This window comes from Mus caroli, chromosome 4 (genome assembly GCF_900094665.2).
Source record: "Mus caroli chromosome 4, CAROLI_EIJ_v1.1, whole genome shotgun sequence".
NCBI lineage: Eukaryota > Metazoa > Chordata > Mammalia > Rodentia > Muridae > Mus > Mus caroli.
Window position 1 is genome coordinate 120,159,761 of NC_034573.1, and position 26,950 is coordinate 120,186,710.

At 45.5% G+C, this 26,950-nt stretch overlaps 2 protein-coding genes across 5 annotated transcripts in view; one reads left to right on the forward strand and one right to left on the reverse strand.

Moving 5' to 3' along the window:
- The window catches only part of Zcchc17 (zinc finger CCHC-type containing 17), a 43,054-nt gene extending 34,324 nt beyond the window's left edge, over positions 1–8,730 (reverse strand). Inside the window, exons 1-2 of one of the 4 annotated variants that reach the window (XM_029476065.1) lie at positions 8,614–8,730; positions 2,950–3,070 (exon numbers count right to left, since the gene is read on the reverse strand). Coding sequence is in view for 1 of the 4 variants with exons in the window: in XM_021159455.2 (XP_021015114.1) it covers positions 2,950–3,015 (66 nt within the window). In the remaining 3 variants the exon portion in view is untranslated. Of the gene's footprint in view, positions 1–2,949; positions 3,071–8,613 lie in introns of those variants that run through there. The other 3 variants (XM_021159455.2, XM_029476066.1, XM_021159456.2) reach the window with 3 other exon arrangements.
- Positions 8,685–26,950, forward strand: part of Snrnp40 (small nuclear ribonucleoprotein U5 subunit 40) — a 28,843-nt gene continuing 10,577 nt past the window's right edge. Inside the window, exons 1-5 of the mRNA XM_021159454.2 lie at positions 8,685–9,087; positions 11,368–11,497; positions 13,388–13,481; positions 16,241–16,406; positions 24,978–25,100. Coding sequence (XP_021015113.1) covers positions 8,689–9,087; positions 11,368–11,497; positions 13,388–13,481; positions 16,241–16,406; positions 24,978–25,100 — 912 coding nt within the window. The 5' untranslated portion in view covers positions 8,685–8,688. The remainder of the gene's footprint in view (positions 9,088–11,367; positions 11,498–13,387; positions 13,482–16,240; positions 16,407–24,977; positions 25,101–26,950) is intronic.

Genomic DNA, 26,950 nt, shown 5'->3' on the forward strand with positions numbered 1-26,950 from the left:
CCAGCAGTATTTCTACCATCACTGATTACCCTCCGGCATTTCCCTTGTCTGTGGTGAATCTAAGACAAGCCCTAGCTCCCACTGCTATCCTTTACACCCCTGCCATGTTTAATAGACACTGGCAGCAAGATCTCAGAGGACAAGAAGAAAATGGATCTCATCTGCTCAGTCACTGCACACTGCCACCATCCCTGTTATGCCCGTTAAGAGATGAATCCTAGAATTCCAGCTGGACCGGTTTCTTCAAGGACAAGTCACACTATCAGCCTGAGGGACAGCTGTATTCCATTATTTATGTAGCAGCTATGTATGCCAGATACCAAGCCAGAGAGTAGGAAATAAAAACAACTTTTAAAAAACAGACGCCTCCTGAGAGGTGACGACGGCTCACACCTTTAGTCTCAGCACTAATGAGGCAGAGGCAAGGAAATCTCTCTGAGATGGGAGGCCAGCCTGGTCTACAGAGCTAGCTCTAGAACAGTCAGGGCTACACACAGAATTCCTGTCTCAAAAAGGAAAAAGTAAAGCCTAAGCTGTGTGTAAAATAAACTGGATTTCCAAGATAGTGCATTCCAAGCAGTTAGCAAAGTCAGACTGCTACTGCGGCCAACGCTGGAGCAGAAGCATCGTACACCCTGACCTAGCAGCCCTCTCCACTGCCGCTCACTTAAAACATCCTCTGATGTGGCTTCCGGCTCCTTCATATGTCAGTGTGATCCTGCAATCAATCCCAGCTAGATTTTGGAGACAGCAGACTTGGAAGATTTAGAACACAGCCTGGTCATTTGTTAACCACTGGGTGATTACTGGGCCTGAGAAGAGCCTTCTTACCCGCCAAAAGAAGTTACTCATATGGATAATTCATAACCCTCGGTGTGAGTGTGGTGAGTGTGTGTGTCTGTCAAGCTCTCGAGCACTCCTCACACACTAACACACTTTAGAAGCTTAATCTTTTTTTTTCTTAAGTTTGTTTCAAGTTTGTTTTTAGATGGGGGCTTACTGTGTAGCTCTGGCTGGCCTAAACCTTACGATGCACACCAGGCCCATCTTGCACTCAGAGAATAGACTGCCTCTACTTCCCAAAGGCTGGGATGAACACCTGGCCATTGTTTTCAATCTTAATGTAAACTGGTCCTCCATGTAAATATTAGCTGATAAACTCATTCTGTAGACCAGGCTGAACTCAAACTCACAGATCCACCTGCCTCTGCCTCCCAGGGGACTAAAGGTGTAAACTTTTCTTTTAATTGGTTTGTTCAAGACAGGCTATCACTCAGTAGCCCAGGCTAGCCTAAACAGATAGGATCCCCTTGCCTGCAATTGTCAAGTTACAGTCAGCAGACTCGAAGCATGCACTGACATCACGCACCAGTGTGTCTGGAGAACCTTACACCGGGTGCTGCTGAAAAAGCATCAGGACTCTGAAGTTCTTCAGCACTCTGGAGGTAGTAGGAAGGGAAGCACAAGTTCCAAGCTGGCCTGGACTACACAAAGACTTCTAGACTGTCTAGACTGTTGTCAACATGGCCCAAGCTAGAGTCATCTGGGAAAAAGGAACCTCAACTGAGAAAATGCCCTCACCAGACTGGCCTGTAGGGGCATTTTCTTGATTAATGATTGATGTGGAGTGCCCATCCTACTATGGGTGGTGCCACGCTTAGGCAGGCAGTCCTGAGTCCTATAAGAAAGCAGGTTAAGCAAGCCCAGGGGAACACACCAAAAGCAGCCTTCTTCCCCGGCCTCTGCTTCAGTTCCTATTTCCAGGCTCCTACCTTGACTCTCTGCCCTGACTTCGTTACGGCCTGTGATGTAGAAGTAAAATAAACCCTTTCCTCCCCAAGGTTCCTCTCAAACACGAAGAAAAACTTCAAGGCTGGATGTGTTGATGACACACACACCTTTAACCCAGGAGACAGAGGTAGGTGGATTTCTTTGAGTTTGAGGCCAATTTGGTCTAAATAGTGAGTTCTAGGCCAGCCAGGACTACAAAGTGAGACCCTACCTCAAAAAATTTTTTTGAAAAGCTGTGAAGTTCTGTCTCCCCTCAGATCATGTTTCATAATGATAGCCCATAAAAACATACATTAGGCCAAGTGTAGGAGTTCATGCTTGTAATTCCCAGCATGGGGAAGGCTGATACCTAAGTACTGCTGATACTTGAGGCCAAGGCTTGACTACAGAGTAACTTTGGAACCAGACTAGGCCCGGACTAGACTTTGGAACCAGAGTGAGGCCCGGCTTCAAAATTAAGCAAACACAGAGCTGTCAAGTGGCTTAGCAGGCAGAGCTTGCCTCCAAGCCTGACAGCCTGAGCTGAACTCCTAATCCTCCTGCCTCCATCTCCGCAGTGCTAGGATTACAGGCTCACAGCACCACACCCTGTTTTTGTGGTGCTCGGGACAGAACCCAAGGACCTCCCGCATGCTGGGCGGTCACTCTTCCAACTGAGCCACATTCCGAGCCATAACTTGTTTTGGAATGATATTCTGGGTACAGAGCGATGAACAGATTGGAGAGGGGCTGCAATAGAAGCAGGCAATTCCAGTCAGAGCCAAGCGAGAGATGCAGACTACAGGGTAGTGAAGGCATGAATCAGCACGTAGACTGGAGGTATGATGAGGACTCTCGAGGGAGGTAAAGAGGAAAGGGCAACAGCGAACCAAAGGATGAAATCAAGTGCCATGACCAGAGTTCTAGCTTTGGCAACAAATAGATAGCGATTCCTTCTGCTAAAATGACAAAAAGACTGGTAAAGAGACCCATTTTGTGAAAAAAAGAGAAAAAGTTTAAAATGTAAGGTAGAGATGCTGTGAGGTGTCGAGTGAGTTCACAGAGGTCTGTGGCCTAGAGAAGGTCCGTGACAGCCTCTAGTGGAGTAACCCCAGACGCTCTCCTCCCTCAGACGCTTCCACACTCTCTAAAAGGGAAGTTTCAAAGCGCAAAACATACCTCTCCTTGAAAAATAGTATACAGTGCAGGCAAGTTCTCCATGGTCTCAGGCCTTCCTGAATTCATCCTTAACAGTCTACGGCTCCTCCATCTCTCTTCCGCTAAAGCTAATTCAAACGTCCTTTCAGAAAGAAACAACAATTAGAGAGACATCTGTATTAAAGAAGGAGGGGCTGGGGATATGGCTCAGTCATAGAATGCCTACTGTGTAAGCATGAGTTCAGATCCATACAAATCCAGGCGCAGTGGCAGGAGTCTGTAACCACAGTGGGAGGGGCAGCGACAGACGGATCCCAAGTCAGACCGGATAGCCTCGTGGGTGACTGTGTTTCAAAAGGTAAAGAGGCCAGGCCTGGTGATGCGCACCTTTAACCACAGCACTCCGAAGGCAGAGAAGGTGGATCTCTGTGAGTTCCAGGTCATCCCCATGATAGCCCAAGACACACAGTGAGACCCAGTCTCAAACAAACTCCACAAAGGGAAGGCGAAGAGTGATCAAGGAGGACACTGAACATCCACCTCTGGCCTCCAACATGCCCACACACGCATGTACACCCGTGCACACACATATATGAACACATATATAACACATACAAATAAGGAAATAATGACTGGGTTTGGGTATGGAGGTCATGGCAGAGGTTGTCTAGCATGCAGCATGACCCCCCCAAGGTTATCCCCAGAAACATGCAGACAGGCCATGGGTAACCTCCCAAAAGTAATAATGTCAGGCCTCACAATGGACTATCATCTCATCTCAGCATTCTAACTGTGGGACATCTGGGAACCTGGATGCCACTTCTTTGTGACTTGTTACTTACCCAATCACTAGTACTCTTAGTCTGCGCAGGGGATTTGGTTATTTGGCTAGTTCATCTGGGATGCTGCCGTTGCTTTTAATTTTACTTACATTTATTTGTGTCTACGGTGTATGGGCATGCCTGTATATTGGTGTGCATGAGGGCACTCCATCTTTTTCCCTTGACACAGGATCTCTCACTAACCTGGAGCTAGCCAGGCAGTCAGCAAGCACTAGTGAACCCTGTTCCCTCCACCACAGCCCTGGATTCATACACACAAGTAACTATGGCTTTCTATGTGGACTCTGGGGTTTTGAACTCAGGCCCGCACACCTCCTGCACAGCAAGTATCTTTACTGGATGAACCATCTTCCTAGCCTAGTTTTGTGGGGTGTTTTTGAGGCTAGAGTTTTCCTGTGTAGTTCAGGTTACCCTTGAGCTTGTGAAGATCTTCCTGCATCCGCCTCCTCAGTGCTGGGATGACAGGCATGTGCAACCATGCTTGGCTTTGCTTAGGGTCAGTTTTGTTTGTTTATGATAATGGATATCAAATCTAGAACCTGGTACATGTTAAGCAAGACTTGGTGACAGAACTGCATGACTGTTTTGACATGTGGTCTCACTGTATTGCCCAGTTCTAGACCCCTGCTGAACTGAGATGAAGTGATTTTCCTGCCTTACTGTCCTGAATCACTACTCCAGTGGCATCATCCCTGCGCAGTGCTCACTCCTTTTATCACTACTGCTGTTACTCATTTGTCATGCAATGACTTTGGAAAGAAAGGGTACGTGTGCCTAGATCTCAGAAATATCAGAAAGAGAGGTCTCAGGCCAGATGAGCCACAAGCTAGCCAAGGTTATACAATGAGACCTTGTAAGAATGGTAAGAAGACAACATTTACCAAGCATTTACTATGTCCAGGTACAATGCTGTGTAGGGGACATAAAATATAGCTTCTATTCTTATGTACATTAATGATGAACAGCTTCTAGGAGTCAGATCACTAGGCTTATGCTAAAAACCTAGCAATGGAGCTGGGTGTAATGACCTCTGCCTGTATTACCAACAATCCCTGCACTTAGGAAACAGTCGTGAGTTTGAGGCTAGCCTGGGGTACACAGAAAGTCTGAGGCCTATGATTGGGGATATAGCTTAGTTATAGAAAGCCTAGCATGCCTGAGTACTCAGGTTGGGGAGAAAGAACAGAAAGTTTGAAGATAGCCTGAAATGCACAGTGAGATACACACACACACACACACACACACACACACACAGACCTAGCAACAGTAGAATTTGATCCCAGAGTCTAATGCTCCTGGCCAGGCCTGAAAAACATCAACAACAGAAGTCTTAGCTGGGTACTGGTGTTGTACTCCATTGATCTGAGCACTCAGGAGGCAGAGACAGGCAGATCTGAGTTCAAGGCCAGCCTGGTCTACAGAGCAAGTTCCAGGACAGCCAGAGCTGCACAGACAAACCCTATCTTGAACCCCCTCCCCCTAAAAAGTGAGGCTGAGACAGGTAGATCTCTGAGTTTGAGACCAGCTTAGTCTACACAGTGAGTTCCTAGCCAATCAAAGTTATATAGTAAAAAAAGGAATTTCTCTTTCTTTATTTGTGTATGTGTGTGTGCGCGTGCGCATATGTGCCACTATAAGCTAGAAGAGAGCGCCAGAAGATCCCCTGGAATTGGAGCTAAAATTGGTTGTGACTACTCAATGTGGGTGCTGGGAACTGAACCCTGGTCCTTTGAAAGAGCAGCAAGAAGTCTTAATGGCTGAGTGTTTCTCCAACTTTTCTATGTGCTTTTAATTTTAAATGCACACCTTTCTATGTGCTTTTAATTTTAAATGCTGGTGAGAAGGCTCAGTCACAAAGACTTGCTTTGTAATATGAGAACGCGTTTCCATCTCCAGCACCCAAGTATAAAAACTGGGCCCAGATGTGCAGGCTCATAATCTCAGCGTTGCAGAGGCAGTGACTTGAGAATCCCTGGGGCCAGGTAGCCAATAAATCTAATGGAAGCGGTGAGCATCAGGTTTAGTGAGAGATAATATCTTAATAAGTAAAGTGGAGAACAACAGAAAAATACAATGTCAATCTCTCATCTCCATACATGTGCATATATGCACACCTGCACACAGGAACATGTACACAGGATAGAGGCTGATCTGCCCATTCTAGAGAAATGACTGAGTGCCCCCCTCTCCTATTTCCCAGCCATGCGGTTTCATCTCCAGACTTTCCCTTCTTTTGCCCAGCCTCACATGGCCGAACAGGTGTTATTAATTTGAACTTCATGGTTCTATTATGAGGCCTTTACTAATCACCACCACACTTAAGAAGTTAATTAGCCAAGTATAGAATCTATAATAGCACTGGAACACCCAAAATGTGGGCAGACATCCCAGTTCCTCTCCACACACATTAGTCATGGAAATACACAAAGTGGCTCCTTGCAGAATTAGGCTGTTAAAGCTTCAGCAGGTTAAAGCACCACTCTTCCAGCAGATTCGGGTTCTATTCCCAGCACCCACATGGTGGCTCATAACAGTATGTAACTCCAGTCCCAGAGGATCTGATGCCTTCTTCTGGCCTCCTTCAGTACCAGGCTAATACACAGTATACATACATACATTCAATCAAAGCATTCATACACATAAAATAATAATTCTAAATAAACCTAAATAAAATTAAGAAGAGCAATATCTAATAACACCCACCCCCAATCTCTCTCAAGACAGATTCTCTGTCTCGAGAACACTATGGAAAACACAGACTAGTTTTGAACTCACAGAGATCCACCTGCCTTTGCCTCCTGAGTGCTGGGATTAAAGTAGAACACCACTCCGCCCTGCCTTTTTTTTTTTTCATTTGTTCTACCCACAGAACAGAGGCCTTAAGCAATTTTAAAATTCTTATTTGGTGGAAGAGGTCTTCTTGCAGTGCTAAGGACGGAAACCAGAGGTCACATCCCCAGGCCCTGGCTCTGTGAGCTAGAATCTCACTATGCAAGGGCTAGAGAGAGGTGGCTCAGAGGTTGAGAGCACTTGTTTCTTTTTGTGATGGTTTGTATATTCTTGGCCCAGAGAGTGGCCCTATTAGGAGGTGTGGCCTTGTTGGGATAGGTGTGGCCTTGCTGGAGGAAGTCACTGTAGGGGTGGGCTTGGACACTCCTCCTAGCTGCCAGAGAGATTCAATCTAGAAGATGAGGAGGATATTGAACTCTCAGCTACTCCTGCACCATGCCTGCCCTGATACTGATGTACCAAACCTCTAAGCCTGTAAGCCAGCCCCAACTAAATGGTGGCTTTATAAGAGTTGCCTCAGACATGGATGGTGTCTGTTCACAGCAATAAAACCCTAACTAAGACACGCTTACAAAGGACTTGGGGTTAGAGTTTCTAGCACTCCCATGGTAGTTCACATGCTAGCACTGGGCATTCCTAAGGGACAAATACATACATGCACCCGGGAGGCAGAGACAAGTGGATCTGAGTTCAAGGCCAGCCTGGTCTATAGAGTGAGTTCCAGGAGCTCCAGTTACATATTGAGACCCTGTCTTAGGGGGAGGGGGGCGGGGAAGAGGATGAAACAATGTGTCACGCTAGCAGCCTGATATGGGTTGAAAATCCCAATGTTGCCCAGGCTAGCTTTGCTTTTGAGACCTCCTGTCTCAGCCTCCAGTGTTGGGACTAAGAGCATCATGCAATCTACCACCAAATCCTGTCCAATTTACTCCCCTGCTATCTCAAGATACTGTTAAACCTGTCTTCAGTCACAGTTCCAGCTTGGCTCTCACTGGCATTGCTGATCAGAACTACTGTTCATGCTCCCGAAATGGTCTACTTACTCCCAGTAAAACTCTTATCTCTCTCCAATCTCATCACACCACTAAGCCTGAGGGATCAAGTCCTCTTCTGCTCCACATTCTGGAGGAGAGAGAAAACTTTCGCTGGCTTCCTATTAATTTTAAAGTAAAAGCTTCAACTTCCTGCAAATCTTCATGACTTCCAGGTTCATCCCATACCATTCTCACTTAAGCTAGGGCTTGCTCGCTCTCATGCTCGCTTTCTCTCTCCCCACACACACCGGCTCTTTGTGTTTCCGTCATCTTTTCAACTGATAGAACCTGCTGTTCTGTGCAGAACGTTCTCTCTTCCCCTAATTAGAACCGTCCCATCAGATAGGAACCGCTCAGACGTCTTTTCCTTTAAAAAGCCTTCAAGCTTATATTAGTAACTCACAGCATGAGGCATCGCTTGTTTAGATAGTCTTCCGATCAACTGGTTTTTGTTTAACATCAAATTTGTTTAACACGTTTCCCACACTCTGGGGTAGAGGACCATATTTCTTCAAGAATGACCCCCAAACGCACTGCACAATAAATATCATTTGAACCACTTTCGAGAAGACCTGGCACGCAAGCATGATTATTCTATTTCTCAACTAAACTGTGCTTTGGAAGAACCATCTGATACTTTCCTCATCACTGGCTGTCTCGGGGACATAAATTAAAGCCCTTTAAAAAGACGGCTAAATCGGTGACAACAACTAAGTCCGCCGCCTCAGCCAAGTCCGGCACTGAAGCCTGAGGGCCAGGACTCGGGCCAGCACAGAGCTGGACGCAGAATTGGCATCCTGCAGAGCAGCTGTCAAGGGATAGCGGCCTGAGGGTTCGAGTCCTGGAGCCAGAGATGCCAAAGCTCCGCTCCAGCCTACTAAGGGACTTCTCTTTCCGGCGACACCCCCTGCCACCCCATGCTGCTAAGGCTGATAGCTGAAAATGGCAGGCTCAGGCCTATCACCGCCTCGCACCTTCCAGATTGGAACAGCCACCCGCCTGATTCCCCACACACTCACTCCGCGTCCGCGCCTAGCAGGACAGCCGCTTCATAGCTAGGAACGCCAAACCTGCTCCGCTCGTTCTCACCCACAATGCACTGCGCGCCCGAGGGGGCGGGGGAGAACGCCAGCTCCGCGACCCAATCCCAGAGTTGCCTTCTCGTGACGTCATCGGAATGGGACCAATCACAAGAGTGTATTCAGAGGGCGTTGCAGAAGGAAATGTTGGAAGCCAATTGGTTGCTCCTCTCCGGAAGTTCTGGAGGAAGAACTCAGTTGGAGCCAATTGTGCGGCGCCTCCGGTCGGCGGCGCGGTTAGTGGCGGCGCCGAGGAGAGTGGCTTCCGCCATGATCGAGCAGCAGAAGCGTAAGGGCCCGGAGCTACCCCTGGTTCCCGTCAAGCGGCCGCGACATGAGTTGCTGTTGGGAGCGGCAGGAGCCGGCCCCGGAGCCGGGCCGCAGCAGGCGACTCCGGGGGCATTGCTGCAGGCGGTAAGTGGGGAGGCATCCCGCCTTTGGCCCTCCGCCCCTCTTCCTACGGATGGTGTCGCCTCTGAGGGAACGGAAAGACAGTGAGCCTGAAGTTAAAATAGGCCTCGGTGAAGGTGCCTGGTGTTCTGTGTGTGGTTCATACGTGTTTCGCTAGTAGACGCCTGTTTTCAGCCCTTCAGTGGCATTGAATCATTTAAAACCTTGGCCTCAAAATCAAGACCCAAGCTTCCGCATCCTAAATCTTCAGGGGTTTAGCATAAAAGAAACATTCAGGAAAGTTTGCAGAGTGGACGAATGAATGAGAGGGGAGGCAATGGAAATGAATGATAGCTCGCTTTACTACCTGGTACAACTTCTTTCTTTCTCTGCATTTATAATTGTAATTAACACTCGTTGGATGTTATCTTGGATGTTTTACGTGTGAAATTTCCGTTAACCATGACTGGAAGAAGCTGTTACTTTGCAAATAGGGAAGGCAAACTTTTTTGTATCCAGAAGATCCATGGCTCCAAGCCATCGTAGGCTATTTATTATGGCAAAATCCTGTTGAAAGAGAGAAGAGAACTGTGTAACCATGATCTTTTTTTTTACCTTCTTGTTAAAACTGTTTTTATGTCATCTGACATCACTGCAGGTAGAGCTTAATTTAGTATTCCTGGTTTTTGTCTTTGAACCAAGGATTGGTTATTAATCCAGTAGCCAGGGGAATCATGGAAATATTAAGTCACATGGTATACTCTGCTGAAAACAGTATGTTGGCTTTCTATTGTGCGTTTTTTTAAAAAATCAAATTCTCTGTAATAATCCCCCTCCTTACCTTGTTCACCTACCAGCTTTCTGGCCTGTCACTTGGCTCAAGACACCGACCTATAATGTTCTTTCTTTGGTGCATTTGCTGGAATGTTCTTTTAAATGCCCACATGGTCAGCTGTTTGCTCTTTCAAATCTTTGCTCAGACACCAGGTTTTCAGAGGGGCTTTCCTGACCACTGTGTTTCAAGTTGGAGTGTCCTGTAATCTGGAACCCATACTGTTTCTTCCCATGGCACACAGCACTGGGTGGCTCTGTTTGCCTTTCTCTCACTTTCCACTAGAATGCAAGGTCTACTGTTTTACTGAGTGCTGTTTTCTCCAGTGCCTAGATATATTAGGCGTGTGTGTGAGTGTGTGTGTGTGTGTGTGTGTGTGTGTGTGTGTGTCATATGTGGGGAGGGGGGACTCAGTGGCCAGAAAAGAATGTTGGATCCTCTGACCCTAAAGTTACAGCCCTTGAAAGCTGCCCATTGTGGATGCTGGGAACTGGACTTGGGTCCTTTAGAAGAGCAGTAAGTGCTCTTAACCACTGAGCCATCTCTTTAGCCAACATGTGACACTTTTTGAATAAATATATTGGATGAGTATGATCTTGGTACATTATTTGCATTTGTGGATATATCAAAATGAAACCCATCGCTTATAGATAGTACGTGATAATAAAAATAAGTAAGTCTGCCGGAATCTGCTAAAGAGATCTCAGGATTATTGGTAGTACAGTTTTTCCTATTTAATGAGTAAGATTGCCTAGGCTTATTCTCCAAGATCATAATCAAATCTACTTTGCTAAGCCTGGCAGGCACAATGATACACACTTGTACTTAGGAGGACTGAAAATTTTAAGACCATCCTGGGCTACATATTAAGACCCTGCTCATTCCCCCAAAATCTATTTTGCATAATAAGCTGTAACCATATAAGGTTTTTCAGAGGCTAGCAGGGTGAACTTGAGACAGGAAAATGGTGACCAAAATGAAGAATGTTCCTGTACTCCCAGGGCTTCATCTCTCTGGGGAAAAAGAAAGGTGTAAGCAATGATGTGAGAGAGGGAAGTTCAGGTAGTGATGGGGCTTTGACCATGCGCGAGCCCTGGAGCTAGTGGAGTACTGGTGTGGGGAGGTGGGGAGGTACCTCACTCAAAGTAGTTTAGTTTGAGTGATGAAAGACAGACTCTGAGGAGGAAATATTTAAAAGATACAAAATAAGGACGGTCTCTTGTGAAAGATATCTTTCTATGTTAAGATCCTTAAGCATAAGTGGATTCAACATGATCAAGCAGTCAGAAGTCGTCTGTGGAACAGAAACAGCCTTAGGGAGGAGAGGGCACATTGGGCATAGGCTGGACTGTCCAAGGGATTGTCAGAGAGTTCTGTGAGCAGGGGTGCTATCCCTGACCCAGATGAGATGCGCTGCCCCAGCTTTCCTTTGCCTGTGGACAATGGCTGCCTCACACTTGTCTTTGGTTTAGGGACCGCCAAGGTGTTCTTCCCTTCAAGCTCCAATCATGCTGCTCTCGGGACACGAGGGGGAAGTGTACTGCTGCAAGTTTCACCCCAATGGATCCACCCTGGCTTCTGCAGGATTTGACCGGCTAATACGTAAGGCACAATTTTTGAACTGGAGTTGCTTACGGCTCTCTGCTAATAATGATCTCTTTAATTTTGAGTGCCATAGAAGTCCTCAGACATCAGTCTAAATTGGCAAGTTAAACTACAATCATGCTAAAGCAGGGCATGTGTAAAATAAAAGGAAGGAAATGTACTAATTGGAAAGTAGGTTGCTTTGGTTGGACTTATATATTCTTCTTTGCTCTCTTTCTCTTCTTCCCCTCCCTCCCCTCCTCCACTCTCCTTCTGTCATGCTTATGTAGCCCAGGCTGACCTTAAACTGGCTATGTAGTCAGAATGACTTGAATTTCTAATCCTCCTGCCTCTGCCTCCCAAGTGTTGGAATTACAGGCCCATGCTACCAAGAGCGCATATATATAATTTTTTAAAGATGTATTTATCTTTTATTTATATGAGGACACTGCAGCTGTCTTCAGACACACACTAGAAAAGTGCATCAGATCCCATTACAGATGGTTGTGAGCCACCAAGTGGTTGCTGGGAATTGAACTCAGGTCCTCTGGAAGAGCAGTCAGTGCTCTTAACTGCTGAGCCATCTCTCCAGCCCTCATGGGGACAACTCTTGAGCTGATTTAGCAAGAGCATCAGTTTGGCTTTAATGGGTGAATCTGAGTTCAAAGCCAGCCTGGTCTACCGAGGGAGTTCCAGATCAGTCAGGTCTACAGAGAGAAACCCTGCCTCAAACAAACAAAACAAAAAACCAAAAAAATCAAGCTGGAGAGATGGCTCAGCAGTTAAGAGCACTGGTTGCTCTTTCAGGGGTCCTGAGTTCAATTCCCAGCATCCACACGGCAGCTCACAACCATCTGTAACTCCTCTTCCAGGTGATCTGACACCCTTACACAGACTTATTTGCAGTTAAATCACCAGTATACATAAAATAAAAGTCAACTATTTATAAAGCTAAAGAACAACAACAACAAAGACTTTTTACTGCTCTTTCGGAAGACCTAAGTTCAGTTCCCAGTACCTGACATCACAACTATCTGTAATACAGTTCCAAGGCATACACACACACACACATATCTGATTACTACGGCTATGTTCTGACTGTCCCTCCACTTTCATATACATCAGTAAATAATAAATATTTTAAAGAATAAGTAGAAATGAAGCAGAGGTACTATACCCTAACAGCCCTCTTTTCAGACGCTTTGTAGATTCAGAGCATATAAGAAAAGGTACCAACTTTTAAGAAATTAAAGCTTAAGGGGCTGGAATAATACCTCAGCAGGTAGTGCAGATATTGCTCTTGTAGAGGGCCCAGGTTCAGTTCCCACTAGCTACATGGTGGCTTGCATTCGTCTGTAACTCCTGTTCCAGGGAATCCAACTCCCTCTTTTGGCCTTCATAGTGTTCAGACATGCATGTGGTGCATATACATACTCGCAAGCAAAATACATAAAATAAAATAAGCAGATCTTGTCTAATAAGGCTGAGAAAACCCTGAGTTTAGTTTTCAGAACCCGTATAAAGTATAAAGCCAGGTAAGGTGGCGTGTGCTTGTACTCTCAGCTCTGGGGAGGTGGACAGGTAGATCTAGGGCCCATCAGCTAGCCAGCCTAGTCTGCTTGCCAAGTTCCTGACCTTGAAAGATGGTACCTGATGGACAATACCGAAAGTTGTCCTCTGTCTTCTGTTCCCGTGAGATTATTTTCTTCCACACCTGCGTGCATGCGCGCACGGACACACACACACACACACACACACACACACACACACACACAGGCTGTAGTGTCAGGAAAACCGATCTAATTGATGAACTAGTATTGTGCCATGGGTGTATAATTTCAAAAAGACTTCGGGTATTTTCCAAGTAAGGTTTTTCTGGCTGCTGATGGCTTTCCGTGTCTTCCTCAGTGTTGTGGAACGTCTATGGAGACTGTGATAATTATGCTACGTTGAAGGGACACAGTGGAGCAGTGATGGAGCTGCACTATAACACAGATGGCAGGTGAGTGAGTGGCCCGCAGCTGAAGTGACAGCTGCTTCCCACAGTATTGCTTAGCAGCCTTTACACGTCAGCCCTGAGCTCTGTTGCTTGGGAATCGTTCTCAGAAACTGGTACGTATTAGCGGGGCACAGTGTTGTAATCCTGTAATGTCAGACTGAGAAAGCTAAGGCAGGAGAAGCACAGTTTGAGGCCCACAGGGGCGATGCAGTGTATACTTAAGAGCACATCACCATTTTCTCCCACTCACCAGTGCTCAGGGCAGTCCGTTTATGAGACATAAAGCAAATGTAATTTGAAATAGCTCTTTACGTTTTTATTGCCTGGTATTGTGGCACATGTCAGCTCTCAGGAGGCAAAGGCAGGTGCGTCTCTGAGTTTGAGGCCAGCTTGGTCTATAGAGTTTTAGGGCAGCCAGAGCTACCTTTTATCTGTTATTGTGTGTGCTGCTGATGTTTCTGAGAGTGGGGTGCATGGATGCAGGTCAGGACGGCTTTGGGGCGCTAGTTTTCTTTGTTTGCCTTTATGTGAGTTCTAGGAATCAAACTGGCAAATGCCTCCATCTGCTAAGAGATTCAGAGGGTTGAAGTTAACTATTGTTATCATGAAAGTAATAAACAAAAAATTAAAATAAAAAAAAAGCAAATAGGGGCCTGGTAAGATGGCTCAGTGGGTGAAAGCATTGACTGCCCTTCCAAAGGTCCTGAGTTCAAATCCCTAGTTACCACATGGTGGCTCACAACCATCTGTAATGAGACCTGATGCCCTCTTCTGGGGTGTCTGAAGACAGCTACAGTGTACTCATATATAATAAATAAATAAATCTTTTTTTTTAAGCAAATTTTCCACATTTTACCTCTCCAAAGATAATTATATTATAAATTTTTCTGAAGTTCTTTTCTACCAAAATTGTTGAGTTTTGACATATTAGGGGTTGTGTGTGTGTGTGGAGAGAGAGAGAGAGAGAGAGAGAGAGAGAGAGAGAGAGAGAGAGAGAAGCCAGTTTGGGGCGTTGGTTCTTAGTTTCTAAAACATGAGCACGGAGATCAGGCTTGGTAGTGGGTACCTTTACCTCTGATCCATCTCACCAACCCATGATCTTTTCTTTCCTTTTTAATTATTATTTTTACCTGTCCATAGCCCTGTGTTCCAAGATAGATAGACATTATACTAATAGCATATGATGGCATTTTGGAGGTAGGGTGTGTCTGTGCCCATACATAAGGACAAAAGGACATCAGGTGTCCTGATTTACTGTTCTGTACATTTCTCTCTCTCTCTGTCTCTCTCTGTCTCTCTTGCCTTGGCTGTCCTGGAACTCACTTTGTTGACCAGGCTGGCCTCGAACTCAGAAATCTGCCTGCCTCTGCCTCCTAAGTGCTGGGATTAAAGGCACGCCTGGCTTTCTTTTTCTTTCTTTCCCTTTTTTTTTTTTTGGTCATTACTCTTGAGACCAGTTCTCTCCCTGAGTCTAGAGCTGAACTGGTGAGCAGCAAGCCCCAGTGGTTCTCTCCTGTCTCTGCAGAGCTCTGTCAGAGAGCTAGGGTTGCAAGTATGTATGGCCATACTCAGTGATTATGTGGAGATTTGAACTCTGGTCCTCATACCGGCTAAGCCATCTCCATCTCCACGGCCCCTGTTTTTTCTCTCTGAATCAAAGTCTTGGTCATTTACTCGGTCTGATCTTAAATTTGCCATCCTTCTGCCTCGACTCCTGAATAACTGGAACTGGGAGTGTATGACACTGCACCTGGCCTGTTTCACATTTCTGATCTCAAACTTCACAATGTTGCATTTATTACATTGTGAATTAAGAACACATTCTAAGGAGCTGGAGGGATAGTTTAGAGGCTAAGAGCACTTGCTGCTCTTGCTGAGGACTCAGGTTCAGTTCCCAGCACCCACATTCTTGTCAACAACCCTAAGTAACTTCAGTTTCAGAGCATCCAGTGCTCTCTTCAGGCCTATAGGCACTGCACACACATGGCACACACTTAAAAGCAACATACCCATTGGCATAAAATAGAAAGAAATGATTTTTTTCTTCAGCATTATAATTGTGCGTACTCCATTCCCAGGTCTTGGGGTGGTGATGGGGCAGGAACGTCTTGAGTTCAAGACCTGCCTGGGCTACATAGCATGGTCCTGTCTCGGAGAAAGAGAGAGCAGTGTGAGATCAACTTTAACATAGAAATCATTCCCAGAGACAGAACAAAGAATTGGAGTTACTCACCTATTAAATCTAGAATTACCACAGTCAGCCTCACCGTAACCACAGCAGGTGGTGCTTAAATACTTCATCTTAGAGGGCCTTGTATCCATATGTATCTCAAAAGGGGGAAAAGGTGAGTTGATAAACCTCTGTATTGTTCCTGTGGTGTGGATCAGCCTGCTACAGAATCTAGAAGGTGAATAGGATGAGGCATACTGTGGTCATGAGCTAAAGTCACAGTGCAGCAGGCAGTGAGCTGAAAGAACCTGACACGTTTTGGTTGGGGGAGGAGAGAGATGACTTTTGCCTCTTTTTTTTCTCTCTCTCTCTCTTGAGATTTATCTTTTTATGCATTTAGGTGTTTGCCCTTCATGTATGTCTGTATACCACATGCATGCAGTACTTATAGAGGCCAAAAGAGAGCATCAGTTACAACCGGTTTTGGGTCATTGTGTGTGTCCTGGGAAACCAACTCAGGTCCTCTAGAAATGCAGCCAGTGCTCTTGACTACTCCGGTCTCTTGTTGTCTTATTTTGTGTTCTCTTTCTAGCATGCTCTTCTCAGCATCGACAGACAAAACTGTGGCGGTGTGGGATAGTGAAACTGGGGAGAGAGTGAAAAGGCTAAAGGGGCATACTTCCTTTGTGAACTCCTGTTACCCAGCCAGGCGGGGCCCCCAACTTGTCTGCACTGGCAGTGACGATGGTACAGTTAAGGTGGGTATTATTTTTCTGTGTCACTCGCTGTCTAAGGTGGCATAATGTAATCTCTATCCTGTCTTCCTGCCAGTATTCCAAAGCACGCTTAAAATTTCCTAATTAAAATACTACTCTGCAGAATTCTATGGAATATATTGCTACTTCTCTGCAGAATTCTATAGAATATATTGCTACTTGGAATCAATGGGCTTTGTGGATCTGACTCATGGCTCAGTGATAAACTGTGTGACTTTGAGCAGCTCACTCTCCAAGCATTACAGTCTTAGTCTTTTTAGTTCGTTGGGGTTTTGTTTGTTTGTTTTGGGGTGTTGTTGTTGTTGTTGTTGTTTGGTTTTGTTTGTGGTTTCTTTTGGAGACAGGATTTCTCTGTCTACTCTGTGTAGATAGGCTGTCCTGGGACTCATTCTGTAGACCAGTCTGGCCTCATGCACCACCACTGCCTTGTGGACTTTGTTAACCCTTTGAACTTTATTAGTAGCAATATAAGTGCTTACAAGGTTCTTGTGAAATTACAGATATCTAAAAGAGGTCAGCAAATGATCTCAGTCACCTACTTATGCAGATCATTTAGTTGGATGGTTGCCAAACTGTGTGTGTTAGGATCACCTGAAGAACCTACTAAAAATACCCAGAGTAGAACTGGTGTACTGGCCAACCTCGGCTACATAGTGAGACAGTCTCAAAAGACAGTTAATAACACTAACACACCCAGAGTGGTGGGGAAAGTCAGAATGGTCATCCTGAGCTGTCTAGCCAGACTCTGTCTCAAGAAAAAGAACTCAACAAATGAATCACAAGTAAGCAAAAATTAATCAGAACCTGGTTCAGTGAGTCTAAAATGGCCATGAAAATATTTAAAATGTTACCCCACTGAAATTTTAGAACCCACTGATCTTATGCAGCATGCTCATTTTACAGACGAAAAAAATGGGGCCTAGAAATAGGAAGGGGGAAAAACAACAATCAAGATCTCTCCAGGCATGCTGCTTCCTAATACCAACTGAACCATGCGCTTCTCTGTGCCACTTTCATGCCTGTGTCTCCTGATACCATGTCCACACCATGCACACACGCGCGCACACACACACACACACACATGCTACTACTCCCCCTTCTCTGGCTGCCATGTCCTGGCCCCTTACTTTTTATTTTATTTTTTAAGATACACCTATTTTGTATGTGTGGATGTGTGTGGATTTTATTTGTCTGCATGTTTCTATGTGGACAACATGTATGCCTCGTCCTCCATAAGAACAGTAAGTACGGGGCTTGAGAGCTGGCTTGCCAGTCAAGAGCACTTGCTGTTCTTGTACAGGGCCCAGGTTTGATTCCCACATGGTGGCTCACAGCCCTCTGTGACTCCAGTTCTACGAGATCAGGTGCCTTCTGACCTCTGCTGGCACTTGAGACAGAATCTCAATAAGTTGTCCAGTTCAGCCCTGAACACCTTCTGTAGCCCAGGCTAGCCTTGAACTGCAGCATTTTAAGTAGTTGAGACCATAGGCCTGTCTTAATTAAAAGTTTCTATTGCTGGGATGAAACACCATGACCAAAAGTGTGCCCTTTGTCCTCATGTTTAAGTGTATAATTACTGTGTATGTCTGTGTGTGCCAAGTCCATGCCGTAGATCCACAGCGATCAGAAGGCATTGCACCCCCTGCAACTGGGATTACAAATGGTTGTGAACCGCCATGTGGGTGCAGGGACTCAAACCCAGGTCCTCCTCAGTAGCAAAAAGTGCTCTTACCTGCTGAGCCATCTCCCCAGCCCCATCAAAGTAATATTTTGTAATATGGGTAACATCTCATGTCACTTAAAGATTCTGCTTTTGCATAGTTTTTTATTTTAAATTTATTTGAAGACATGAAACTTTTTTTGTTATGGGAATGGGCTCTTGGGATAGGGTCTCACTAGATGGTAAGGAGGTCAGATCAGTGTGGCTGGGAGGAGGGCCCTCCTAAGGACAACAAAGTGGGGAAGGCAAAGAGTTGAAGGGAAAGTGGGAAATTGGCTACATGCACAGAGCCAGATCAAATATGTAAAAATATTTAGAATCACAAAAAGATATCTCACTCTCAAGAAAATGGAGTTTTTGGTACAAAAAAAAGGGAGAGAAAATTAAAACGAGTCCTGTGGTACTTATGTTCAAATACGATCAGTGTGAACTCTCATTTTCTTTCTGTAAGTTGGTAACCTTAATTGGGTTCTTATTGAGAATAAGCATTTTTGGATAAGAGACAGTACTCCAGAGGGATCAGTGTGAGAACTCCCAGTCTGCTGGGGAGTGAGTGTAGCGCTGAGGAGATAGTGCAAGTGGTGTGGATCTTGCCCTGGGTTTGATCCCTAGTACTGCGTGAATTAGGTTCGGTGCACACTGTAATCCCAGAGCGGGAGCAGTGAACACGTGAGGATCGGAATTTAAAAGTTACCATCAGCTACTTGGCAAACTTGAGGCCAGCCTAGCCATTTTTTGAAAATACAAACAAAAAGGATGTAACTCTATGGGTGTGCAGGCATCTATATTCTGAAGTAAACACATATTGCCCAGCTTTAGAAGAAACCTTAGGAGCAACAAGACCCTACTTGACGTAATGACGTGCTGACAATCACCCAGGGCCTTCTAGCATTTTATTTTTGTTTTTCAAGACAGGGTTTCTCTGTATTGCTCTAGCTGTTCTAGAACTTGCTCTGTGGAGTACACTGGTCTTAAACTGAGGCCTGCCTCTGCCTCCTGAGTACTAGTATTAAAGGTGATCGGGAAGCTGAGCAGTGGTGGTGCCCAGCACTTGGGAGGCAGAGGCAGGCGGATTTCTGAGTTCGAAGCCAGCCTGGTCTACAGAGTAAGTTCCAGGACAGCCAGGACTACACAGAGAAACCCTGTCTCCAAAAAAAAAAAAAAAAAAGTGATCGAGAGCTTCACACACCTGGCTTGCTTATTTATTCATTCATGCATTTGTTTATTTTAAAGTTGTGTCTTTATCTTTAAATACCATTTGCCAATAAACAAAACTTGGGCTCTTAGATTAGACCTAGTCAGGGAAAGTGCTTTAAGATGAGCCTAGGAGCTGGAGAGAAGACTCAGCCATTAAAGGCTAGCACTGTAGCCTAGCGGCCGAAAATACAGGATGGGCCTAGAATACCTTGTACTAGCATTTCTAGGCGAGGAGTGCATCTGAATGTTACTAGTAATGAGGCAGAGCTGTGACCGTTTGTATTAACATGATAAAGGTTTCTGTGATGGCCACCAAAGAGAACAAGTCTTCTGTCTCACTGAGGCAACACCAAACCAGTCAAATGCAGAGAGGGAGATTTCTGTGGTCTTCAGAAGTGCTGGGGCCACAAAAGTCAAAGAAAATCTGAGAGAGAGAAAAGCCATGACAAATTTGACACATAATTCCAAGCTGACTTTTAAGGGGGTGGGGTGGCAGCATTGTTAATGGTTAAGCTTGAACAGCGTTTGTCAACTTAATTTCTTCATTTTGATGGCACATTGAGGAAACGTCTTTGGGACAAGCACTAGGGTGTGTTCAGGAGGATAGGGCATTAATTAGGTCAGCAGCTTGCTCTAAATGATTTTAGGGGAAAAAAGGGAAAAAGTTTTTACAACTTTTTAGTAAGCTTGTGATTATTTCAAGATTTTTTTAATCAAACTTTAAGTTGCTACCATACGTTTTAGGTTAAAGGCAGATTGGTGCCGGGCGTTGGGGCCACGCTCCTGTAATCCCAGAGACAGGAGGCTGAGGCAAGAAAATGGTGAGTTTCAGACTAGCCTGGGCTCCAGAGGAAATCCCTGCCACAAAGAAAGGGGAGGGAGGAATAAGGGATAAAGATTATTTTGATCTGTGTAAACATTTTCTGTTGAAACAAAGATTGAAGAAAGGTTCGCCTCTCTGGGAACTCAAGGCCTTGGCTTCTAAGCCAAGGAGTCTGGACTTTTCTGGAGGATTATACATACAGCTAATGTCTGTAGGAAAACTAGGAAGTACTGTTTTCTATGGATTTTTTTTTTTTTGAGATAAACTTAAATTCACCCTGAAATCTTATACAGTAAGAGCAAGACTCGGTCTGTGACTCAGTGTAGAGACCGTGCCTGGCATACACAGAGGTATCTAGTATTTAAGTAAAGGAAATAAAAACTAAAGTGACTGATACCCAAACATTTCATCATCTCCCAAGAAACCCCAACCCCTTTAAGAAGTCGCTTCTGTTTCCATCCTATATTCAACTCCCGGCTACTGCCATTGGATCTAATTGCCTGTTCTGGGCGTTTCCTACAACTAAAATGAGACCAAGCTACAATCTTAGTGTCAGGGGAAGATCTCAAATTTGAGGCCAGCCTTGGCTGTCTTTCTGTACAGTGTGATCTATGATGGCTGTAACAAATGACCTGTGATAGCTGAACCTTTGGATTCTAATGAGTGAGCTTATTAAATACAGAAAAAGCAAACGGAAAAGAAGAAACAGCATGTAACAGACATCCTCGAATCAGTTCATAATGGCCATCAGAGACCTGAGGTGGCCTGCCTGAGAAAGAGACAAGGGAAATCATCAAATCCAAGCTCACATGACGGCCCTGCAGCAGTGGACTGGGGAAGTTGAGGCAGTCTGCTGGAGTTCATCCTGAGTGTTCTCCTACGGCTGAGCTTCTGGTTCCCACGATGGGCATTTTTATACCATGGGATAAACAGTAGTGACCCTGTTGGCATTGGTTACCTTCTCGATGTCCTCAAGGCACAGGATCGGTCCTCTTAGCTGCCTGCTATCTCTCCATCTCCACATTACAGAGCCAGCTTGACTCAGGATGGGGATTTGGAGGAGACAACAGAAGAGTCCTCCGTTTCTGGAGTCCACTTACCCCAAGCACACTGCAGTGTACCAATGTAATTTACATGACAGCTACATGGTACAGCAGACTCATCATCTTTTCCAGGCTAAGAAAACATGGTTTTTGTGCAAGCATGGTGAGCAGAGCTCAGACACCCACCTCGAAGTGAGAAAGATGCTGAGCCTGGTGGCCTGCTGTAATCCCAGTGCACTGGCAGCAGAGACAGGAATCCATAGGACAGGCTGGCTTGCCAGACTAGCTGAAGTGACGAGCTTTGGGCTTAGAGACCCCACCTCAGTGTGTAAGGTGGAAAGGCACCCAGTGTCAGTGTTCAGCTTGTGCATAAGTGCTTGTGCACTACAAACACGTATACAAAGACCTTGTTTCAGCTGAGTGTGGTCTTCCACTTCTCTGGTCATGCTGCTTGGGAATGGAGCAGAAGGAGAAGGGATTCTTGGCTTTTTTTGTTTAGTTTTTTGAGGCAGGGTTCTACCGTGTACAGAAGCCCCACCTCCCTGTGTAAGCCTCTTGGGTGCTAGGATTAGAGATGTCTGTGGTGAGACTGAGTCTGCACTTTGTGACCAGGCTGGCCTCCAAGTTCAGATGACCGTACTGCGTACTACAGTGCCTGGCACTTTTGGCTGTGGTTAGTTAGTTGATTGGTTTCAAGACAGACTTACGCCGGGCGTGGTGGCACACGCCTTTAATCCCAGCACTTGGGAGGCAGAGGCAGGTGGATTTCTGAGTTCGAGGCCAGCCTGGTCTACAAAGTGAGTTCCAGGACAGCCAGGGCTATACAGAGAAACCCTGTCTCGAAAAACCAAAAAAAAAAAAAAAAAGACAGACTTACTGTGTGGTCCAGACTGGCTTGAGATTGGAAGTGCTCTGCCTCCCTCAGCCTCCACAGTGCTGAGCTGTAAGCATGCTGCACTGTCCTGTGTGTGTTTGTTTTTCCCACATAGGGCTTCTCTGTGTAGCCCTGGCTGTCCTGGAAACTCACTCAGTAGATCAGGCTAGCTTCAAACTAAGATCCGCCTGCCTCTAGCCCGCAACCCTGGAGTGCTGGGATTAAAGACACGCACCTCTACTACCCAGCCCAGTCTGTTTTTATTAAAGTAGCTGTCCTGCTGGGCATGCTAGCCTGGGCTATGGGATGAGTTCCAGGTTAGCCAAAGCTACATAGTGAAACCCTGTCCCCAAAAAACTAAAATAAAAATAAAATCATGATCATAGTATCTTTTTTGTTAGGTTTTGTTTGTTGCTTTTGGGTTTTGTTTGTTTTGATTTTTTTTTTTAAGCATATTCTCTATGTAGCCCCAGCTGTCCTGGAACTCACTATATAGACCAGGCTGGCCTCAACACAGGGTCCTGCCAGCCTCTGCAGTGTACTACCATGCCAGAGTAACTGTTTTTATTTGCATTTCTTTTTTTAAACTATCGTGTTGAGCTTTTCATGTTCTTTTGCTGTGGGTTGGGCTTTGTGCTGCCTAGTTTTCTGTCAGCTTGACACAGCTAGAGTCATTTGGAAAGGGAGGCTTGGTTGAGCAGATGTCCTTGGGAAGTGTGCCTGTAGGCAGCCTGTGGGGTATAGCTCCTTGATTGATGACGAGGCCTTGCCTCCATGTTCCCAAGCTGCTTGGGATCCTGCCCTGCTTTCCTTACTGATGAACAACTACCAGGAAACATAAACTGACACGAACCTCTGCAGGTTGCTTTTATCACAGCAACAGAAACCCTGACTACGGCGGTTCTTTTGTTTTGAGGCAGGGCCTCAGCTAGGCCACCCCAACCCCACCTTGCACTGTACTAACTTTTCTTCCTGCCTCCACCTCCTCAGGATGTGTGGGGTGCATGCCTGTGCTACACTCACACAGGTGAAAGCCACAGGTCAGCTTTCAGGGTTTTCCTCTTTTTCACCTACTCTGTGAGACAGTCTCTCACTGACCTGGAGCTCATCTGTTGAGCAACTGTAGCCAACTGCAAGCCTTGTGATCCTGCACCATCTCCCCAGCACTGGGCACTGCCCTGCCAGCTTGCTCCTGGGTCTTGGGGGTCTATCTGAACCCAAGTGCTCAGGTATCTAGCAAACACTTTTTTTAATCTAGCCTTTTTAAATTTTTCACCTGTTTGTGTACTGGGGGAGGTGGGGCATGCATACCATGCTGTGCATGTGGAGGCCAGAGAACAGCTTGGAGGAGTCAGTTCTATCCTACTGTGTGGGCCGCAGGGATCAGACGCAGGTCCTCAGGCTTGCTGACAAGCAGCGTTACCTGCTGAGTAACGCTGCTCTTACAGCCCTCTTGGGGGTTTGATCTCACTCTGGCCCTAGTGTTCTGACCTAGGATACTCTCTGGTCTTACTGGTCCATATCCCATCTCTTGTTTATTCCATATTTACCAGTACTAAAATACCGTGGTACACATGCCACAGCTTGCCTCAGAGTCTTTTGTTAAAGTGAAAATAAGCAATGTGTACCATCAGTTGATTTGCTGTTTGTATTGTGTGAGTCTTATATGCATATATGTGTCTCAAAATTAAGGTGACGACCAGTAGAGGGCATGCATCCTTACACACATGTGTATTCAGACACACACAAGCACATATGCACTTGCACTGTTTTTTCAAGCTTTGGGAGGTTTTTGAAGGGGATGGTTTTTTGGTTTGGTTTGTTGGGTTTTTTTTCTTTTTAATTCAGGTATTTGAACAGGCTGCTGTGTGGCCTAGAGAGCCTCAAACTCTTGAGCTTAAGCAGTTGGCTTCCTTCAGCCTTTCAGAAGCTGAGAACATAGGTACACATTGTTTATTCACACTTTAACAAAAGGTCTGAGCTTAGCTGTGGCATGTGTCTTTGGTACCAGCTACTTGGGGGTGGGGGCCTGAGACAATAGGAATCCTTGAGGCCAGGAGTTTGGGGCCCTATGTAGCAAACTGTCTCCTTAGAAAGACAGAGAGTGAAAATATTACTAAAATGACTTGTTCCAGCAGCCTTCCATTGTGTGAGAAACTGTGATCTCACTTCATGGGCTACTCTTGTTTCATAATGAAAGCACTGAGGATGCTGTGAGATCAAAACAGTGTAGTTACAACCTTGCTAAGTCTGCATCATCTGGCGTTGCTGATGGAATGCAGAGAACGGTTTAGAAACTTAGCTGAACACACACGGTCCTCTTTCTTTAGCAAGCAGGAGGAACAGTTTGGGCATCATCTAGGTCTTATTTGTTCCTGACACTTACTTATATATGGTTTGTCTTTACGTTTTACATACTGGTTTTGTTTGTTTAAGATTTATTTATATTTATTTTATGTGTATAGGTTTGTTGTCTGCATGTCTGTCTGTCTGCACCACTTGCATGACTGATGCCTTTGGAAACCAGAAGAGGGAGTCAGATCCTTTGGAATTGGCTGCTATATGGGAGCAGGGAATCATACGTGGGTCCTCTGGAAGAGCAGCCAGTGTTCTTAATCACTGAGCCATCTCTCCATCCCATGTTCTGTTTATTTGAAAGTTTATCAGACATGTGGCCTTGTGGGCAAGCTTGGCTGTTTAGCAATTTGCTATACTAGCTTGGGTGGGAAGGAGGTAGCGTGGTGGACTTTGGTTTCAGGTGAGGAAGAGCTGCACTGTGGAGCATTAGCAAGAGTGTAGTGTCTCCTGCTCATCTGAGGCTGAGTGGAGGATGCGCTGTGCCTGCTGTGGCTGCCCTGAGAACGGTGTTACTTACGGTGCTTGTTTTCTGCTTTAGCTTTGGGACATCCGGAAGAAAGCAGCTGTCCAGACATTTCAGAACACGTACCAGGTGTTGGCTGTGACCTTCAATGACACAAGTGACCAGATTATCTCTGGTGGAATAGACAATGACATCAAGGTATATTTGTTTATCTTTCACCTATATATCAGAAGCTACTCTTTTTTTAAATGTTGAAACCGCAAGAGGTTGGCACTTAATGACAACTAAAAGGAAGAAAGTGAAATTTACTTTCTTTCTGTGCTGTTCTAATCCTAAGTAAAGGTTGCATATAATAAATAAATAAATGTACTTCTCTTGCTCTGTCCTCTCGCTCCCACGCCCCCCCACCCCCACCCCCCCCACACACACACACATGCTCATGTCTGGCCTCTACTCCTCTGCTCTGTCTTTCTCTGCCTTTCTCTGTCTCTACTGCCCTCTCAACTCCCCTCCCCATGCCCTGAATAAACTCTATTTATACTTTAAAAAATAAATGCTACCAAGGGTCAGGTGATTAGTATGAAGTGTGAAATCCTGGGTAGAGGGAACTGTGAAAAAGATAAGTGTATGGCCAGGCCTGGTGAACACTCATTCCTTTAACATCAGCACTCAGGAGGCAGAGGTAAATGGATCTCTAGGAGTTCAAAGCCAGCCTGGTCTATGTATTGAGTTCCCAGACAGAGTTACAAAGAGAGACCCTGTCTGAGAAGAGAAGAGAAGATTCATTCCCTGACTAGACATTGTTTATTCTATTGTTTATTTAAATTATACTTAATTTTGTATGCAAAGGGCATAAAACAATTTGCAGTCAGTTCCCTTCTACCCTCTGGGTCCTGGGGATTGACCTCAAACTATCAGATATGGTAGCAGGTGCCTTACCTACTGAGTCATCTCATCCTGCTAAAGACTTTGAAAACTGTTTTGAGCTCTCTGGTCTAATGACAGAGGGATTAGTTTGTGACTGTCTACCTTCATCCTTTCGTGTGGCTCTCTTTGACACTGTGGAAAGGAAGTTTCCTAAGCTTGTCCAAGAAGAGACAAAAGACATCAGAAAGGCCATGAGCGTTTGGTGGTACAGTATCACTTGGGCTTACAAGGAACTTGTCTTGGGTTCTAGACCCAGCCCTACCATTTTCTAGCGTTGTGATTGCCACCTAGTCTTCAGCTCCTTTAAGCCCCAGTTTTCTCGAGTGAGCTGCTAAGGTGGCGAAGACTCAGTGTCTCCCCATGGTGTTGGGAGGTTCAGCCCTAGACATGGCAAGTGCCAGTTTACAGGCAGTTCTGGGGCTGCACTTGCTGTCTGCCTCTGCATCTGCCTATTTTGAGTCTGTGAGGAGCTCAGAGACTATCTTGCCCCCAACCCCTCTCTCCTTTGCTTTTACACACGTGCCCACACAGGCATCTTATGTAGCCCAGGCTTCAGATCTGAGTCAAGCTTTGTATGTAGTTGAGGATGTCCTTCCCTGCTCCTCTTAGTAGAGACAGCCATGATGAAATGCCAAGAAAAAAAAAATAGATGGCTGTAGCTGCAGTTCAAAGGGTAGAGTGCTTCCATGGCATGCACAAAGCCCTGAACTTTATCTCCAGCTTCAAATACAACTGGGGGGTGAGGCCTGCCAGCAATCCAAGCAGTTGAGAGGTAGACATAAGATCAGAGGACGCCCTTCAACATCGTGTTGCGGTCACTCTGGATTATACCTTCACAACAGTACATCGTGAAGGAAGTTGGTGGTGGAGATGGTGATGGTAACATTGTCTCCAGTATGTGAAGAGTAGACAGACAGACAGAACCCAGAGTTTGGATCCACAGTCATACGCAAATTTATAAAAAGCACTTTGAAAAGTTTTCGGTACTATTTAATTTCTTCCTTCCCTTTCATTCTTCAGTTCCTTGTCCCCTGGTTGTTTCTAATAGCGGGACCTCTGCTACTGTGGATCTATAGCTGCAGTTCTTTGAAAGGTCACCTGTGATGGTTAGTATTGTCTCC